This window comes from Cherax quadricarinatus, chromosome 51 (genome assembly GCF_038502225.1).
Source record: "Cherax quadricarinatus isolate ZL_2023a chromosome 51, ASM3850222v1, whole genome shotgun sequence".
Taxonomy (NCBI): Eukaryota; Metazoa; Arthropoda; class Malacostraca; order Decapoda; family Parastacidae; genus Cherax; species Cherax quadricarinatus.
In genome coordinates this window covers 11,919,927-11,933,509 of record NC_091342.1, presented here as the reverse complement: position 1 = coordinate 11,933,509, position 13,583 = coordinate 11,919,927, and the positions used below count along the sequence as shown (strand labels likewise).

The 13,583-nt window shown below is 38.2% G+C and overlaps 1 protein-coding gene across 5 annotated transcripts in view; it reads left to right on the top strand.

The window, feature by feature from the left end:
- Positions 1-13,583, top strand: part of LOC128694664 (transcription factor E4F1-like) — a 68,521-nt gene that overhangs the window by 19,025 nt on the left and 35,913 nt on the right. For all 5 annotated transcript variants that reach the window (XM_070095849.1, XM_070095850.1, XM_070095852.1 and 2 more), the window contains 5 exons: positions 220-366; positions 2,525-2,749; positions 3,573-3,702; positions 4,078-4,241; positions 7,214-7,367. In XM_070095849.1, the coding sequence (XP_069951950.1) occupies positions 220-366; positions 2,525-2,749; positions 3,573-3,702; positions 4,078-4,241; positions 7,214-7,367 (820 nt within the window). The remainder of the gene's footprint in view (positions 1-219; positions 367-2,524; positions 2,750-3,572; positions 3,703-4,077; positions 4,242-7,213; positions 7,368-13,583) is intronic.

Here is a 13,583-nt window from a genome sequence, read left to right as displayed (position 1 = left end):
CATCACTTGTGCTCACTAAACTAGTTGGGGTAATACTCACCTAAGGTGAAGGATGGGAGAAGTGAGTTTGAGCATAGTTGTACTCACCTTAGTGAAGGATGGAAGGAGTAAATCGGAGAATGGCCATACTCATCTAACTACACTTCCAAATATTTCTCTTTACAGCACTCTTTATTTGTTTTTATGATATAATGTCACTGAATGTTTTGTTCTCTGTAGGAAACATGTGAGCTAACAGAAGCAGATGTGAAGTTAGCAGTGCAAGCAACACAGATTGAGACTGGCAGTGAGACAAGATGGAAGTGCCAGCTTTGTGGTCTCACCTTCTCTAGACAAGCAGCCATCTTCAACCATTTTAAGCTTCAGGTGTGTTTATCCTGTTTTACATAACCCTTTGGGGGTCGACAGGTCCTCTCAGAAACATGTTCTTAGGGTCAGCCAAATTTCAAAAAAAAAATATATATATATATATATATATATATATATATATATATATATATATATATATATATATTTTCTTATGAAAAGATAGAGAATCTTTTTCCAATCATAATGACACAAAAAGTATGAGATTTGATGGAAACTTACGGAATTATGCTCTCGCAAAGTTAGCGGTCTCGACAATGTTTACGCATCAGCGATTTTGCCCACTTTGAGCCCTATTTTCTGCCAATTCCAGTGTACTAGTCAACAAAAATCATAACTATTTTGCTGGAACTCCAATTTTATTATCGAATGAGTACAGGAAACCACCCATTTACCTATTTCAACTATCCAATAAAGTGGTCAGAATTTAGCAATTCTGCCAATTTCACACAAATTTCAAAAGATGCCAATTTCCGAATAGGGTCCAGAATAAACAAGAAAGACATTCCTGGCACTAAAATAACAAGTTCTCTGTTTGTTAGTCACATCCCCAGGCCCGTCTTATATTTCTTTGGCTTTCCACTTTGAATTATTATTCTTACAAAAAAAACAAGATTTACTGTTATGCAGACTACTGGATTAGTGTAGAAATGGTATAAATAATATCAGCGCACTTGTGAAAGAATATTAGACTCACCAGTTGATGTGTATTGGACGCTTGGCATGATTTGTTTACTTTTGAACTTTGGTAAAAATTGAACATTTCTGCTACTTTGAGCTCAATTTCAAGGTACTTTTCATTGTAAAACCAGTCAACATCATCTCAATTTCTGTAATATGTCTTCCATTCTATAAAATGAGACCAAGAAAACTAGAATACAACAATAAATACCATACGAAAATATTGTGCAAATTCGCTGTTTTAATCCAAAAACACGGTCAAAGTTTTTTTTTTCTCATTACGCACTGTGTGCTGCAGGATTCTTTTTTATACTGTGCACACTGACCACATATACCCATTCTTACATATGTAGGCCTACCAGCTTTCTCTCACTAGATTTGACGGCGCTAGAATTTAGGCATACTAGTACGTCAAAAACCCTGGGTCGTAAGACGTACTAGTACGTCTGAAACCCCCAAAGGGTTAATATCCTAGGTTATCTACTTTCATATTCTGGATGGGTGGCTTGTTAGGTGTAAAAAGCCTATCAACAGTGTGAGGGTTTTTGATCCTTTACCTGTAATGTATGCCACCAAACAAAACTACTTATAATTCTTAATAAGGAATTAAAGTAAACTCACTGTGTTTCAGCTGAGAGATATATGCCTCTTGGTACATATTTTGTGTTTTTTTTTAATAAGGGTCAGTATAAATATCAATTTTATTGATGGAATATTCAAGATGAAGACTATTATGCCAATGTATTTGGGGTAAAGGAGGTTTTGTGGGCAAGGGGCTTGGACTTCCAGCAAATGTGCGTGAGCATGGTAGATAGTGAATGGAGACGAGCTGTTGAGTGTGAGCAAGGTAATATTTTGTGAAGGGATTCAGGGAAACCGGTTAGCCGGACTTGAGTCCTGGAAATGGGAAGTACAATGCCTGTACTTTAAAGGAGGGATTTGGGATATTGGCAGTTTGGAGGGACATCTAAACTGTCGTATCTGAGCACCTCTGCAAAGACAGCGATTATGTATGAGTGATAATGAAAGTTTTTTCTTTCTTTTTGGGTTTTTCTTTCTTTTGAGTCACCCTGCCTTGGTGGGAAATGTTAATGTTTCCTTCCCATTCTTCCATCCTCTTTCTCATCTCTCAGTCACTCTCAGTTTTGTGTAATGTCAAAAGATATATAGTGCATCATGTGTAATAATGAATCTGGCACTAAATCTTTCCTCTGCTCTATACCAGATGTATGAATGTGTATTATGGAATATTGCAGCCCATATTCAGTATCTTTTAATTTTACATTATGGAAAGTTTTCATATTGTGTGCATCTTGGGTGATAAGTGTTGCTCCACTATAGAACAGTTTAAATCTTTGTTGACTAATTGTTGTCTATGTATTTTCATGTCATGCTCTTGGGACTATTTTTTCTATACTTTTTCTGCTTAACTACATGCACTTTCCAATGATGAATAGTAATATAAGCATTGTTTCAGCATGCAGTTGGCAGCATGATGAGAGAGGAGTTATCAGTTAGTGAGTCAGAAATACAGGATGTACAAATCAAGAAAGAAACAAGTGTGGACTCCAAGGCACCTATAAGACACATCATTGCTGTAGAGTCCAAACCTCATCTGGATCATTTAGTCACTGATCTGCAATACCCAGTTAAAGCATGGAGTAAGCCAGCCTGCCACTTATGTGGTCAGATATTCAAAACAGTAAGTTTGTGACTTTCTTCTATTGGTTAGCTTCTTTGTAAATAAATATTTATTACATATTTTAGTATCAAAACTGAAATTACTATTTCTTCCTTTAATTCCTACATATTTTACTCCTGTACTCTGAGAAATCTCCACCTGAGACATTGGCCAGTGGTGGTGGGGAGCTTGCATTCTTTTATGATCCAGCAGAATATCTTGCCAACTACCATTTTATATAAATTGTGGATGCAACCTACCCAACCCCATTGGTTAATGGTGAAGAATATGACTAACAGCTGTTACAGTTTTAGATATTCTGTGTGAGTTGTCAACTCAATTTACATAGTAGTTAAGTTGTAACCATCCTAGGAGGTACTACCAGGATGTACTAGTACCATAATAGTTAATGTTTCAAAATGATTGTGCTGATTATTGTCACATGGTAAATGCGATGAATGGTTTTGAAAACCGGCAAGTAGAAGAATTGAGACACTTACGCAGCATATGGGAATCTTTATTGAAGAAACGTTTTGCCACACAGTGGCTTCATCAGTCTTATACAAAGCAGGAAGATATAAGGAGAGGAGGAGTTTGAGATAATCAGTCCCTCAGCCAGGAGTCGATGTGGTCAGTCCATCAATCTTTCTACAAGATTGATGGACTGAACACATCGACTCCAGGCTGAGGGACTGATTACCTCAAACTCCTCCTCTCCTTATATCTTCCTGCTTTGTATAAGACTGACAAAGCCACTGTGTGGCAAAACATTTCTTCAGTACAGATTCCCATATGTTGCATAAGTGTCTCAATTCTTCTACATGGTAAATAAGTTGTATTTCAGGAAAGAATACTTCGGACACACATTGGAATTGTACACAGTCAAGGGCGGTCTTTCCAGTGCAGCTATGAAGGATGTTCCCAGTCATTTAAAACTAAAGGCTCACTAACTAGGCATGTGAGGAGGCACACAGGTAATCTACTTACAAGCGAAAGAATAAGTTTTCTGAATAATTCTTTGGCTGGCTCAAAATTTCAAATGTGACATACTGTGTGATGGCTAATATCTTCATAGTGGTGCATGTATGCACAGATGAATTTTTAGTTTGAATGCTAACAGTGATTGAGCTATCATAAAATCTCCCAAGTAGATATATTACTGGGTGATTCAGATTGGCTTTTTTTTTTTTATGCATATTTCTACTTGGTTTATTTTTTGCTGTATGTTGCACTTATCATTCCTGGGTGGTTATTAGTTTAGCCTGCAGGAGACTTTAAAATGCTCTTAGACAGAAATTCAAGTTGATTACATTTAATATTTGCTTTGTACTTTTTCTATCTTGACATAGGTGAGAGACCATTCACTTGTCAAGACTGTGGTCGCAGTTTCCGAGAGTCGGGTTCCTTGGCTCGTCATCAGCAGTCTCGGGTGTCTTGTGTATACAAGAAAGACTCCCAGATTCCATTGTATGGGAAGACCTTTCCCCTTACTTCTTCTCATATAGAGAAGAAAGTAAGTATATTTTTTAATTTATTTCATTTCTCTATCCTTCTTTCAACAAACCAGCCATATTCCACTGAAGCAGGGTGGCTCAAAAAGAAAAACAAAAGTTTCTCTTTTTAATTTTAGTAATGTATACAGGAGAAGGGGTTACTAGCCCTTTACTCCCAACATTTTAGTCGCCTCTTACGACACGCATGGCTTACAGAGGAAGAATTTTGTTCCACTTCCCCGTGGAGAATATCTCTATCCCCTGGAGCAATGTACAGTGAAGTCTCCATTTTTTGAAAGGGTCATGTTCTTGGAAACCCTTGATTACAGAAAAAACTATGAGAGCACTCTTGAATACTAAAGCAGGGTGCGCTGGAGCATTGGATATTGCATATATCAGCAAATAAACCAGTGATATGTAGTGGACTGTCTCCCTTTTAGGTGTGTAGGTTTTAGAAATGCTGCAAATTTCTCTTAACCCTTTCAGGGTCCAAGGCCCAAATCTGGAGTCACGCACCAGTGTCCAAGAATTTTCAAAAAAAAAATTTGTTATTTTTTCTTATGAAATCGTAGAGAATCTTTTTGTGAAGGTAATAAAACAAAAAGTACGAAATTTGGTGGAAAATTGACGAAATTATGCTCTCGCGAATTTTGATGTGTCAGCGATATTTACGAATCGGCGATTTTGCCGACTTTGACTCCCATTTTAGGCCAATTACATTATTCCAATCAACCAAATTCTTAGCTATTTCACTAGTATTACTTCTATTCTATCGATTGAGCACAAGAAATCACCAAGTCAGCTGTTTGAACTACAAAATAAAGTGATCGGAAATTGTTAATTTGGCCAATTTAACACAAAGTTCAAAATATTCCAATTTCAAAATAGGGTCCAGAATGAACAATGTAGGCATTCCTGGCACTAAACTAACATTTCCTCTGTTCATTAGTTATGTTTTGAGGCTTTACAAATAAATTCCATTTTGATTTTTTATTCACATAATGAATTTTTATTCACACCAAAAAATAGAAGATTTACTGTTATGCAATACTGTAATAATTGTATAAATATCATCACCATATTTGTGAATGTATATTAGACCCACCAGCTGGCGTGTATTAGACGTGTGAGGTCGTTTGTTTACTCTTGAATATCGGCAAAAATTTAACATTTCTGCTACTTTGAGCTCAGTTTCAAGCCATTTCCAGTGCTAAAACCAATCAAAATCATCTCTATTTCTGTAATATGTCTTCCATTCTATCAAATGAGACCAAGAAATCGCAAATACATCTATAAAAAACATACGAAAAAACACTGCAAAGTTGCTGTTTTAATCGAAAAATCATGATTTCATTTTTTTTCTCTCATTATACACAGTGTGCTGCAGGATCTGTTTTATGTGGTGCACACATACCACATAGATGTATTCTCTCATATCTAGGCCCAAATGTACCACTCACAGTTTATCAGAGTGAGCTGAGCTCATGGCGTAGATCTACGGTTTGGACCCTGAACGTAAAGCCGTAGATCTACGGGATGGACCCTGAAAGGGTTAAATCTGTAATCTTGTTGATATAGACTTTAAAAAGACAGCCCCCCAAAATAAAATATTGTGTGTGGGAAATACAGTGGACCCCCGGTTAATGAACTTTTTTCATTCCAGTAGTATGTTCAGGTGCCAGTACTGACCGAATTTTTTCCCATAAGGAATATTGTGAAGTAGATTAGTCAATTTCAGACCCCCAAACATACACGTACAAACGCACTTACATAAATACACTTACATAATTGGTCGCATTTGGAGGTGATCGTTATGCGTGGGTCCACTGTACAGTGAGCACATTTTTCAAGAAAAAATCTAGTTGGGTTCATGCGCCAAGCCAAATGATTCCAGCCCATAGAAGAATGATGATTAAGGATTAAGAAGTTTATTTCCTTGCATAGTTTACAATGTGTAATTACAATATTGATTTGCTAAGTGCAAAGAAAGCCACTATCATGCTGAGGCATTTCGGGCAGACTAAACCTAATGCTTTACAGACTACTTAATACTTGACATAGATATCGTAGTTGGTTCGAATTGAACACTGTTTTTTATATATCAAACAGAGGTAGTAGTGGTTTGGCAGTAATTAAATTAACAAGTAGTTGAATAACTAGTTACAGTATTATATTTTAGCACATTATACATATTGAGATTGAGACCATTTTAGTTTTGAAATAATCATATAAAATTTGACAGTTTTTGAGTTGATGGTTATTTTAAAAGTACGGTATCTCAAATTGCTTTCATACTCAGAATAAAGGTGAACCAGAAAAAAACAGTTGTAAGTACAGAAAGAATCTTATGGCTGGTTCAGTTGTTCAGTTTGTTATTTCACCATATCTCTCTTTAAATATTGATGCAATTTTCATAGGAAGGGTAAACTAGAGAAAACACCTTTGAGTGTGAGAAACTGACAGACCATTTTCAGAAAAAATCTCATGTCTTTAAATATTTCTCTATACTTTTTAATATTGCTAATCAAAAAAGGGAATATTCTAATATTCTGAAAAAAAATAGAGATTTAGGCACTGTAAATCCAGTGAGCAGATTTTATGGCTCCCAATTTAGGAGTCATACCTCAAGCTAAAAGAAAATGAGACACATCAGCAGTGATGCTCCTGCATTCTGTGAAGGACAAAACTTTTTGCATGTGACCCCTTCCTTGAAAAACCAAAGTTAGTGAATAAGGAAGCTTCACTTTTGCATAAGTTGCTGTTTAGCTATATTTAGGCCTTATTTAAAAGTTTGCATTTAGGGTGATATTTAGTAGTTTATATTATTGTATAGATGACATTTGCATCAAGGATGCTGTCTGTGAGGAAAGCTGTCATGCAGTATAGTGTTTGTATTTTAATCCTGTTAATATTCTACACAGGTTTTTCTGTTTAATTTTGTTAATTTTTTTTGGCAAGCTTTAACTAGGCACTTTAATTAATCCATTTTCAGCCTTCTATGCAAGATATAAAGATGAACACCATTTTAAAGCAAGAAATTTGTGGCAATCTTTTTGATAATGACCTAGAGAAAGATGTTCTCCCTTGGAATGCTGAAGACATCAGAGGTGCCTTAAGCAGTGAGGGTATGACTTACAGTGTTACAGGTAAGTGTCTGTAATCATCCCCACAAATTCACAGGAGGATACATTCCTAGAGGTCTTATGCAACTAATATATTAAGTATAGCAGTAATGTTGAAGGATCAGTTATGGAAGGAGAAAAGAGAATATGAATGTGTAAATTCAAGGATTATGTGGATTAAAGTAAAGGTTGGATGCAAAAAGTGGGTCATAATAAGTGTGTATGCACCTGGAGAAGAGAGGAATGTAGAGGAGAGAGAGAGATTTTGGGAGATGTTAATGTATAGGAGCCTTTGAACCAAGTGAGAGAGTAATTGTGGTAGGGGACCTGAATGCTAAAGTAGGAGAAACTTTTAGAGAGGGTGTGGTAGGTAAGTTTGGGGTGCCAGGTGTAAATGATAATGGGAGCCCTTTGATTGAACTTTGTATAGAAAGGGGTTTAGTTATAGGTAATACATATTTTAAGAAAAAGAGGATAAAAAGTATACAAGATATGATGTAGGGCAAAATGACAGTAGTTTGTTGGATTATGTATTGGTAAATAAAAGACTGTTGAGTAGACTTCAGGATGTACATGTTTATAGAGGGGCCACAGATATATCAGATCACTTTTTAGTTGTAGCTACACTGAGAGTAAAAGGTAGATGGGATACAAGGAGAATAGAAGCATCAGGGAAGAGAGAGGTGAAGGTTTATAAACTAAAATAGGAGGCAGTTAGGGTAAGATATAAACAGCTATTAGAGGATAGATGGGCTAATGAGAGCATAGGCAATGGGGTCGAAGAGGTATGGGGTAGGTTTAAAAATGTAGTGTTAGAGTGTTCAGCAGAAGTTTGTGGTTACAGGAAAGTGGATGTGGGAGGGAAGAGGAGCAAATGCTGGAATGATGATGTAAAGAGAGTAGTAAGGAAAAAAAGTTAGCATATGAGAAGTTTTTACAAAGTAGAAGTGATGCAAGGAGGGAAGAGTATATGGAGAAAAAGAGAGAGGTTAACAGAGTGGTGAAGCATTGTAAAGAGAGAGCAAATGAGAGAGTGGGTGAGATGTTATCAACAAATTTTGTTGAAAATAAGAAAAAGTTTTGGAGTGAGATTAACAAGTTAAGGAACCCTAGAGAACAAATGGATTTGTCAGTTAAAAATAGGAGAGGAGAGTTATTAAATGGAGAGTTAGAGGTATTGGGAAGATGGAGGGAATATTTTGAGGAATTGTTAAATGTTGATGAAGATAGGGAAGCTGTGATTTCGTGTATAGGGCAAGGAGGAATAACATCTTGTAGGAGTGAGGAAGAGCCAGTTGTGAGTGTGGGGGAAGTTCGTGAGGCAGTAGGTAAAATGAAAGGGGTAAGGCAGCCGGGATTGATGGGATAAATATAGAAATGTTAAAAGCAGCTGGGGATATAGTTTTGGAGTGGTTGGTGCAATTATTTAATAAATGTATGGAAGAGGGTAAGGTACCTAGGGATTGGCAGAGAGCATGCATAGTTCCTTTGTATAAAGGCAAAGGGGACAAAAGAGAGTGCAAAAATTATAGGGGGATACGTCTGTTGAGTATACCTGGTAAAGTGTATGGTAGAGTTATTATTGAAAGAATTAAGAGTAAGACTGAGAATAGGATAGCAGATGAACAAGGAGGCTTTAGGAAAGGTAGGGGGGGTGTGGACCAGGTGTTTACAGTGAAACATGTAAGTGAACAGTATTTAGATAAGGCTAAAGAGGTTTTTGTGGCATTTATGGATTTGGAAAAGGCGTATGACAGGGTGGATAGGGGGGCAATGTGGCAGATGTTGCAGGTGTATGGTGTAGGAGGTAGGTTACTGAAAGCAGTGAAGAGTTTTTACGAGGATAGTGAGGCTCAAGTTAGAGTATGTAGGAAAGAGGGAGATTATTTCCCAGTAAAAGTAGGCCTTAGACAAGGATGTGTGATGTCACCGTGGTTGTTTAATATATTTATAGATGGGGTTGTAAGAGAAGTAAATGTGAGGGTCTTGGCAAGAAGCATGGAGTTAAAAGATAAAGAATCACACACAAATTGGGAGTTGTCACAGTTGCTCTTTGCTGATGACACTGTGCTCTTAGGAGATTCTGAAGAGAAGTTGCAGAGGTTGGTGGATGAATTTGGTAGGGTATGCTAAAGAAGAAAATTAAAAGTGAATACAGGAAAGAGTAAGGCCATGAGGATAACAAAAAGATTAGGTGATAAAAGATTGGATATCAGATTGGAGGGAGAGAGTATGGAGGAGGTGAATGTATTCAGATATTTGGAAGTGGACGTGTCAGCGGATGGGTCTTTGAAAGATGAGGTGAATCATAGAATTGATGAGGGGAAAAGGGTGAGTGGTGCACTTAGGAGTCTGTGGAGACAAAGAACTTTGTCCTTGGAGGCAAAAAGGGAATGTATGAGAGTATAGTTTTACCAACGCTCTTACATGGGTGTGAAGCATGGGTGATGAATGTTGCAGCGAGGAGAAGGCTGGAGGCAGTGGAGATGTCATGTCTGAGGGCAATGTGTCGTGTGAATATAATGCAGAGAATTCGTAGTTTGGAAGTTAGGAGGAGGTGCGGGATTACCAAAACTGTTGCCCAGAGGGCTGAGGAAGGGTTGTTGAGGTGGTTCGGACATGTAGAGAGAATGGAGCAAAACAGAATGACTTCAAGAGTGTATCAGTCTGTAGTGGAAGGAAGGCAGGGTAGGGGTTGGCCTAGGAAGGGTTGGAGGGAGGGGGTAAAGGAGGTTTTGTGTGCGAGGGGCTTGGACTTCCAGCGGGCATGCGTGAGCGTGTTTGATAGGAGTGAATGGAGACATGGTTTTTAATACTTGACGTGCTGTTGGAGTGTGAGCAAAGTAACATTTATGAAGGGATTCAGGGAAACCGGCAGGCCGGTTTAAGTGAAACAAACCTGAAGGGGGTGGGAGAGTTTCATTGGAGAGGAATAAATGAGATTAGGTCAGGGGTTTCAAATAGAGTTAGAGCTAAAGAAAGAGTAGCAATAATGTTGAAGGATAAGATATGGCAGGAAAAGAGGGACTATAAATGTATTAATTCAAGGATTATGTGGAGTAAAATAAAGGTTGGATGTGAAATGTGGGTTATAGTAAGTGTATATCCACCTGGAGAAAAGAGAAGTGTAGAGGAGAGAGAGAGATTTTGTGAAATGTTGAGTGAATGCATTGGGAGTTTTGAACCAAGTGTGAGAGTACTTGTGGTTGGGGATTTCAAAGCTAAAGTGGGTAAAAATCTTGTGGAGGGAGTAGTAGGTAAATTTGGGGTGCCAGGGGTAAATGTAAATGGGGACCATTAATTGAGCTATGTGTAGAAAGAGATTTGGTAATAAGTAATACATATTTTATGAAAAAGAGGATAAATAAATATACAAGGTATGATGTAGCACGTAATGATAGTAGTTAGATTATGTATTGGTGGATAAAAGGTTAATGGGTAGGCTCCAGGATGTACATGTTTATAGAGGGGCAACTGATATATCAGATCATTATTTAGTTATAGCTACAGTTAGAGTAAGAGGTAGATGGGACAAGAGGAAGGTGGCAACAACAAGTAGGAGGGAAGTGAAAGTGTATAAACTAAGGGAGGAGGAAGTTCGGGTGAGATATAAGCGACTATTGGCAGAAAGGTGGGCTAGTGCAAAGTTGAGTAGTGGGGGGGTTGAAGAGGGTTGGATGAGTTTTAAAAATCCAGTATTAGAATGTGGGGGCAGAAGTTTGTGGTTATAGGAGGGTGGGGGCAGGAGGAAAGAGGAGTGATTGGTGGAATGATGAAGTAAAGGGTGTGATAAAAGAGAAAAAGTTAGCTAATGAGAGGTTTTTACAAAGCAAAAGTGTTATAAGAAGAGCAGAGTATTTGGAGAGTAAAAGAAAGGTGAAGAGAGTGGTGAGAGAGTGCAAAAGGAGAGCAGATGATAGAGTGGGAGAGGCACTGTCAAGAAATTTTAATGAAAATAAGAAAAAAATTTGGAGTGAGTTAAACAAGTTAAGAAAGCCTAGGGAAAGTATGGATTTGTCAGTTAAAAACAGAGTAGGGGAGTTAGTAGATGGGGAGAGGGAGGTATTAGGTAGATGGCGAGAATGTTTTGAGGAACTTTTAAATGTTGAGGAAGAAAGGGAGGCGGTAAGTTCATGCACTGGCCAGGGAGGTATACCATCTTTTAGGAGTGAAGAAGAGCAGAATGTAAGTGCGGTGGAGGTACGTGAGGCATTACGTAGAATGAAAGGGGGTAAAGCAGCTGGAACTGATGGGATCATGATAGAAATGTTAAAAGCAGGGGGGGATATAGTGTTGGAGTGGTTGGTGCTTTTGTTTAATAAATGTATGAAAGAGGGGAAGGTACCTAGGGATTGGCGGAGAGCATGTATAGTCCCTTTATATAAATGGCAGGGGGACAAAAGAGATTGTAAAAATTATAGAGGAATAAGTTTATTGAGTATACCAAGAAAAGTGTACGGTAGGGTTATTATTGAAAGAATTAGAGGTAAGACAGAATGTAGGATTGCGGATGAGCAAGGAGGTTTCAGAGTGGGTAGGGGATGTGTAGATCAAGTGTTTACATTGAAGCATATATGTGAACAGTATTTAGATAAAGATAGGGAAGTTTTTATTGCATTTATGGATTTAGAAAAGGCATATAATAGATATGTTGTGTATTTTTATACGTATATGCTTCTGAACTGTTGTATTCTGAGCACCTCTGCAAAAACAGTGATAATGTGTGAAAGTGTTGAATGATGATGAAAGCATTTTCTTTTTGGGGATTTTCTTTCTTTTTTGGGTCACCCTGCCTTGGTGGGAGACGGCCGACTTGTTGAAAAAAAAAAATATGATAGAGTGGATAGGGGAGCAATGTGGCAGAAGTTGCAAGTATATGGAATAGGTGGTAAGTTACTAAATGCTGTAAAGAGTTTTTATGAGGATAGTGAGGCTCAGGTTTGGGTGTGTAGAAGAGAGGGAGACTACTTCCCGGTAAAAGTAGGTCTTAGACAGGGATGTGTAATGTCACCATGGTTGTTTAATATATTTATAGATTGGATCGTAAAAGAAGTAAATGCTAGGGTGTTCGGGAGAGGGGTGGTATTAAATTATGGGGAATCAAATACAAAATGGGAATTGACATAGTTACTTTTTGCTGATGATACTGTGCTTATGGGAGATTCTAAAGAAAAATTGCAAAGGTTAGCGGATGAGTTTGGGAGTGTGTGTGTAAAGGTAGAAAGTTGAAAGTGAACATAGAAAAGAGTAAGGTGATGAGGATATCAAATGATTTAGATAAAGAAAAATTGGATATCAAATTGGGGAGGAGGAGTATGGAAGAAGTGAATGTTTTCAGATACGTACTTGGGAGTTGACATGTCGGCGGATGGATTTATGAAGGATGAGGTTAATCATAGAATTGATGAAGGAAAAAAGGTGAGTGGTGCGTTGAGGTATATGTGGAGTCAAAAAATGTTATCTATGGAGGCAAAGAAGGGAATGTATGAAAGTATAGTAGTATTTTTATTTTTATTATCACACTGGCCGATTCCCACCAAGGCAGGGTGGCCCGAAAAAGAAAAACTTTCACCATCATACACTCCATCACTGTCTTGCCAGAAGGGTGCTTTACACTACAGTTTTTAAACTGCAACATTAACACCCCTCCTTCAGTGTGCAGGCACTGTACTTCACATCTCCAGGACTCAAGTCCAGCCTGCCGGTTTCCCTGAACCCCTTCATAAATGTTACTTTGCTCACACTCCAACAGCATGTCAAGTATTAAAAACCATTTGTCTCCATTCACTCCTATCAAACACGCTCACGCATGCCTGCTGGAAGTCCAAGCCCCTCGCACACAAAACCTCCTTTACCCCCTCCCTCCAACCTTTCCTAGGCCGACCCCTACCCCGCCTTCCTTCCACTACAGACTGATACACTCTTGAAGTCACTCTGTTTCACTCCATTCTCTCTACATGTCCGAACCACCTCAACAAGCCTTCCTCAGCCCTCTGGACAACAGTTTTGGTAATCCCGCACCTCCTCCTAACTTCCAAACTACGAATTCTCTGCATTATATTCACACCACACATTGCCCTCAGACATGACATCTCCACTGCCTCCAGCCTTCTCCTCACTGCAACTTTCATCACCCATGCTTCACACCCATATAAGAGCGTTGGTAAAACTATACTCTCATACATTCCCCTCTTTGCCTCCAAGGACAAAGTTCTTTGTCTCCACAGACTCCTAAGTGCA